This window comes from Uranotaenia lowii, chromosome 1 (genome assembly GCF_029784155.1).
Source record: "Uranotaenia lowii strain MFRU-FL chromosome 1, ASM2978415v1, whole genome shotgun sequence".
Taxonomy (NCBI): Eukaryota; Metazoa; Arthropoda; class Insecta; order Diptera; family Culicidae; genus Uranotaenia; species Uranotaenia lowii.
The window spans coordinates 115,240,231-115,246,333 of NC_073691.1; the positions used below are offsets into that span (position 1 = coordinate 115,240,231).

General features: G+C 36.9%; 1 protein-coding gene across 1 annotated transcript; it reads right to left on the reverse strand.

Annotated features, from left to right (window-relative positions):
• Nucleotides 1–595: 595 nt before the first annotated feature.
• On the reverse strand, nucleotides 596–4,675 carry LOC129739121 (SCY1-like protein 2). The gene is made up of 6 exons (XM_055730518.1): nucleotides 4,273–4,675; nucleotides 2,471–3,076; nucleotides 2,205–2,413; nucleotides 1,474–2,146; nucleotides 1,036–1,402; nucleotides 596–973 (listed from the first exon to the last, which is right to left on the reverse strand). The coding sequence occupies exons 1-6, from the start codon at nucleotides 4,397–4,399 to the stop codon at nucleotides 634–636; spliced, it is 2,322 nt and encodes a 773-aa protein (XP_055586493.1). The 5' UTR covers nucleotides 4,400–4,675; the 3' UTR covers nucleotides 596–633.
• Between the last annotated feature and the right edge of the window lie 1,428 nt (nucleotides 4,676–6,103).

Sequence of the window (6,103 nt, forward strand, 5' to 3'; positions counted from 1 at the left end):
TTCCGAACCTACAGGAATACTTCGGAACTCCCTGCAAATTACAGGAGGAAACTGTTTAAAACCTACAGGCGCATTTGACAGTTATTTTCCTGAGCTGTTTTTCTGTCCTGAAATCGTCCTGTAATTTCAGCTGTTGAAAATACAGGACAAAATCGTCCTGACCACAGGAGAAAAGATTAAGTGTGTAGAGACAACCACCTAGATGAAAATTTCGTAGATGTTCAGAACAAAGATACTTTTTTGTGTTTGTATTCGAAAGATAACACCATAATAAGCAGTTTTCAGCAAAAAAGTGAAAATGACCCAAAAGTCACATGGGACATTCTTGCGTAGAACGGCAGTTTATGCCAAATGACTTTATGCCAATCGGTATACAATCGTCCTTAAATTCAGCATATAACTTAGCTTTCAGTTGTAATCAACAATGAATTGCGCAAGCGAAATGAAGCGTTAACATTTTAAATGAATATTAAAAAATGTAAATAAAGGAATTCTAAAAAAATAGCAAAGTATACAAATGAAAAAAAAAAAAAACTTTTATTCGACTAGAGCATAAGTTATTGAAAACAACGTATACAATATTTACACAGGAATGTTACAAATTGCCACAGGAATAACTTAAGATATAAACCTTTATTTTAAAAACTCCATGATATCTTCTTTCGATAGAATTGTACTCGACTGAGCCGTGTTTGGTTTGAAGGTACTCGTCGAAATCGGCTTAAGTAAGGAGGCTGAATCAGAGTAGCTACTGAATGCGTGTGAATAGTTCGTTGATTGGGGGGAGATTGAATTAAAGGACATGCTGTTGCCGCTCAGATTGTTGTTCATAACGTTATTGAAAGCAAACTGATTACTACTCGCGGTCAGCACCATGGGATTCTGTGTTGGTTTGCTGGCAACAGCACACACGTTCACAGGCATTAGTGCAGTTTGTGGCTTGACTGACATGAAAAGTTGAGGTTGTATAGAGCTGAAAAAAGTTTTTTTAATAACAGGTGTTTTTTTTAATGTGTTCATAAAATCATTAGTTACCTATTGACCGCAACCGGTGGTTTGTTGGACACTTGCAACGGTTTTAAATCAATTTGCATAGAACTGAGATCGTTATTTCGTTGTTTTCCGTGAAGTAGTTCTGCCTTGTAATCCATTTCGATTTTAGATGGTGCTATAATATCTATTGGCGAAGCTGTGTCATCTGTACTGAGTTGCTCCAACTTTTTCAGATGTTCTTGTTCAACTTTATGCTCCAGTTCTTTTATAAGTTGCATTATAGACTTGTACTGTTGGAGCGTGAGTCCGTTTTCAATCGAAAGTGGCCATAAGAACGGCAATACCTTGTTAACGACAAACTCCTTAGGTATACCCAACAGTTCATGGTTTAATGATATTCTATAAATTCCTGCAATTACAATGGACGTCGAGTAAGTTTGCATTAAAAGTTTATTTGCTTCAATTTTATGTTGTGCCTACCGATAATCGCCATAATAACAGCTGGTTCTCGTGTTGGAATTGTAGGAAGGAAAACCAAAACATCGTCCAGAACTAGCCATTTGTCCAAATGTGGCAAGAGCTGCCCTATACACAGCAAGCAATTGACTCGTAAAGACGTGATATTACAGAGGATACAGAGATTTTTTATTCGAGGTAGGAGAGCATTTTTCATCGAAGGATAATCCACTAAACTTGCGAATGACGGCAGGACAGCCAGACACAGTTCTTGAATCTGCTTTGAATTCGATTCCAATGCTTTGTAGACCATTGGTAAGACGTATAATTTGACATCGTTCGGGGGTGTTAGCTTTAGTAGCAGCTCCATGTTTTGCATAAAAATAAGCAGTATTTGTACCGGATCCCGTAGACTTAAAATAGGTTTCAGGTGGACAAATATGTATTTTTCGTACTCAGCTTGGGTACATTTTTCAGCGATAAGTAAGACATTGGGCAACACAAACGGTATCATGGTGTGGTGGACAAATTCCTTGATGAGACACGGAAGAACTCTTAGCAAATTTATACGAAGCGGTAGACGTTCAATAATTTGCGGTAATCCTTTATAAAACTTTGCCTTTTCTTGATTATCTCTTTGAAATAGACTATCGAGATAGCCCAAGCTTTTAACGCCGACATCATCAAAAAACGGTACCTGAGAACGGGTGTTATGTAATTAAAGCATAAAAATCAGACACGTTATAGCTACTTACTTTCATTAATTGCGGGAAATCCGGCCTCATATCAGGTAACGAGGTTAGCAACTTTTCAACAGTTGCTTGTATCTCGTTGGGCACATTCATGAAATTCAATCGTTTTTTAGCTCTCAGATCGGACGAAAAAGATTTGAAAGTAGTATAATTCCGGTCTATTGTTTTGAAAGGATAGCATTTCTTGCTATAGATTGCACATATTAGAACGCCTAAAAGAAAAAAAAGTTGTGAAAAGAAAGGTCATTCTTTGGTGTTCAGATACTTACCAATAGAGAAATGGTCCAAACGAGCGGTGTACGAATTATCCAGGGCACATTCAGGTGCACTGTACTCCAAGCTGGGAATCGTTAAAATGTGTTGGTTCGGATTGAAATCGTATCTGTGCTTTTGGTCATTGCTCACACTGAAATCGAAGCCAAATATTTTCCATATTCCGCTACTGTTCAGAACGATGCTTTGTGGACTTATGTTTCGATGAATAAGCTTTGCGTCGTTGTGGAGAAACTGGATGCCTTCAAATAACTGCAACATACCATATTTTATCTCGATGTCGTAGAGCTCAAATGTTTCTAGATCTTTGATTACATTTGGCGGAAGATTAGCAGTGTCACCCAGTATATTCGCCAAGCTAGCATAGACGGGTTCGGTGGCAAATGCAAAGCTCTCTCGACTTTCTTCCAACGGATGTTCCACTGTTAACACTTGCGGATGACGAATCTTCGTGAGCTGCTGTATGCCTCGTTTGACGATTTCGAAAATTTGCTCACGATCATCTTTCGAGAATCTGTCAAACTGTTTCTTCTCAAGTACGAAAACAGACACCTCTTGTTTGGTGGAGCGCTTGTATCCAGAATAAATTTGCCACATACATGCTGCAAGAAAAAATTACAAGTTGCATTAGGAAAGATATGGCATTTTTTGTTACAGTATATCTATTTGTCTTAAAAAGAACGTTGAAATAACTTTTCAATTTACAATCCATTTTTTCCTTAATCATTTTTTCATTTAATCTGAAAAATATATTTACATGTATACATATTTAGCATACAAGCCGGTATTCAACTTTGTTTATATTATTATAAGTTTTAGGTTTGTTTAAGGTAGTCGATAAAAATGCAACTATGCCTACCTATATGTACCTATAAGCATAAAGGCGAAAATCTGGAGTCTTACTATGATTTGTGGAAAATGCGGATTGAATTTTTAAATGAATAACAACATTTAAGCGAATGTTGATTAAAAATGTTAATGTTTAATGCAAACTTTTGCCTAGTTTTATGATTTCTGTGTTTAAAATAACTCATTTCCAGCCGCTGAATGATGGGTAACTTCATTGGTTCAATAATCTACAAGGAGCACTTTTTAGCGTGCTTCCAACGAAATGCCCCTCGGAGCGTATGGTACTGGTGGTCCACGCTTCTTCTTTCCCCTTGTTCCTGACGTCTCTGCGTTCTCTGCTCCACAGTAGGCCCGACCATTTTATGTTTTTAATTATTTTAATGTTTCTATGTTAATATAATTAAAAACATGAACAAAGACAAGAATAATAAAATATTTTTATTATTCTTCGGGACTCAGACTTAAGTTCTGGCTGTGGAAGTACGATTAGTGATTAGTGAATAACAACATTTAAGCGAATGAATTTTACTAGGTTACTAATCCACTGGAAAAGTGAAAAAATGTTCTTCTAAGGAAGGACGTCTAATTTATCGTTCAAGAATTACCTTCCCTGACATATTGATTATATATTATGCATGCAGAAAAAATCCAAAATATGAGCGCCAATAATCATAGCAGCTTTGCCTACTAGCGACACGTCGCATACGTCGCGACGTTGAAAATAACAACGACGCACCGCAAGTTTCCTAGGAGACCTGGAGCATGCGATTGATAGCCTGAGGAAAATGTATAGTAAATAACATAAACAATGTTCGAGTACTACATCGAAATCGCCTACTGGACTGAAAAAAGAAAAACAAACCTGCGAATGACAGAAATCTCGCTAGTAAAAAAGCGTCGCTAGTCCTACTGTCGCTATTCGGTTTGGTGCTATACACATAATACTTACCTCTACCTGCACTGGCGATTTGTGTGTTGACATCGTATTCCCTAGTCACTAGATTTCCAGGTAACACCGCTGATAACTGTGACACGGTTTGCGAAACTGATGAATATAGTTTGTTGATGACATCCATGATTCGTAATTCGGACGAAACGTTTAATAAATCTGGATAAAGAATTTGAGTAGGAAAACGAAACGCAACACCGATGATTTTTCTTGGTTGTCAAACTGGGTTGCCAGGTGCCCAGATGTGTCTGTAAAAGCAAGATTTTTGACCCTTCGTCCAGATATTGGTCAGACACAGATTTTGCCCAGATTTTTGCTGAGAGTGCCCATCAGATTTTACAGATTTTCAAAATTGAGTGATGAAACCAATATTTATGCATCGGATTTGATCCGTAAGTGCCAGATTAGACTGAAATCTCGTTTGTATTCATTGGTATTTCACCAAGCATTCATTACCAATTCTTTTTTTAAATAAGATCAACACAGTGTTCTCAGCTCGAAAATAACCTGAATGGGTCGATTCACGATGACGTATGTTCCCTTTTGTGGTGACAGTTCGCGTGTCCTGTTTACAAAATTTTACGAACGAGAAATGGGGTGCGGCGAAATTTTTCGTGTAGCTGCACGGTCAAGAAATTTAACATAAAACTCAGTTAAGGGATAGCAAAAAACCAAGTTCTATTTTGTTAATTAAATTTAGGGCATTTTTTGGTTTCTCATGTTTATGTTTTTGGAAATGAACAGAAAGTTGAAAATTCGTAAAAATTTCGAAAAGAAGGTTTGTTTATTAGAATGTTTCAACATGTTTTCAAAACCCTTCTTCAACACATTTATTCTGGACCAACCCAGTTTACATTGAATATTCTAGGAAAGCGCGTCTACTTGAAACAAAAAACCCTATATGAATGTCCAAATGTGGAAACATCTAAGGAATTCGAATGTTTCGAATCGATTGTCCGGAAGCTTCATGTGTTATTTTTACCGGAAGCTGTGAACAAATGCACATACTTGTACGACAACAAAATTCGTTGACAGAAGAATCCAATATAGGAAAATTCTCCAATTAACATTCCGAATCCCAACAAACCATTAAGCACTGTTATAGGCCACACATGGGCATTATATCAGCATTTCAGTGCCTATTAGCCGTATATAACGTCTACAAATGCTTATTGGCCCTGTGACATTCAAACTTCAAATAAGCCCTATATGAGCTTTGTTAGTAACCGTTAGTGTCTTTGAACGGCTTTGAGGGTGTCATTTACCAAAAAAAGAAGTAAAAACAGTAATCTAAAATCATAACAATCTTCAATCAACCTAGCTTTCTATTGAGGTGAATTTTGTTAGCGGCCAAAAATGTCTTCAGTGTTAGAAAAGGACGAGCATCAGGCTGTTCTAGGAGAAGCTTTAAATGACCCGCTCAATTTTCGACTACGAAAAGGCAACGGTGAACATCTCGGAGCTGTTGGAGATAACTGAAGACCGTGAAGTGGAATAGAGGAAGAACCTGGATAAACTTTTCTGGGTGATGCATGTACGCCCGGGGAAACTCCGCACTGTGTCTAAGACCCTGTTTCTAGAAGATGCAGATCTAATGGCCCTAATTTTCGAGTGTTCAAAGTTAATGTTTTGTGAAAGTTTTAGTTCGAAACATATTATTTTAACAGAAAAATTTTGTGTCTTAAAAAGTTTTTTTTTTTTTTTTTTTTAATTTTTTTATTGGCTTTACCTCTATAACATAACCGGCCAAGTGTTAATTACTCTTCTACTTACATGTCTATTTTACATTCAATTACAAAATTAGCTATCGTTTTATATAATTCAATGTCTT

Coding starts and splice junctions, on each gene's coding strand:
- LOC129739121 (XM_055730518.1), bottom strand. CDS start 4,399: ATGGATGTCATCAACAAACTATATTCATCAGTTTCGCAAACCGTGTCA. Junction 3,077..4,272: donor AATCGCCAGTGCAGGTAGAG/GTAAGTATTATG, acceptor TTTTTCTTGCAG/CATGTATGTGGCAAATTTAT. Junction 2,147..2,204: donor ATTTCCCGCAATTAATGAAA/GTAAGTAGCTAT, acceptor ACCCGTTCTCAG/GTACCGTTTTTTGATGATGT.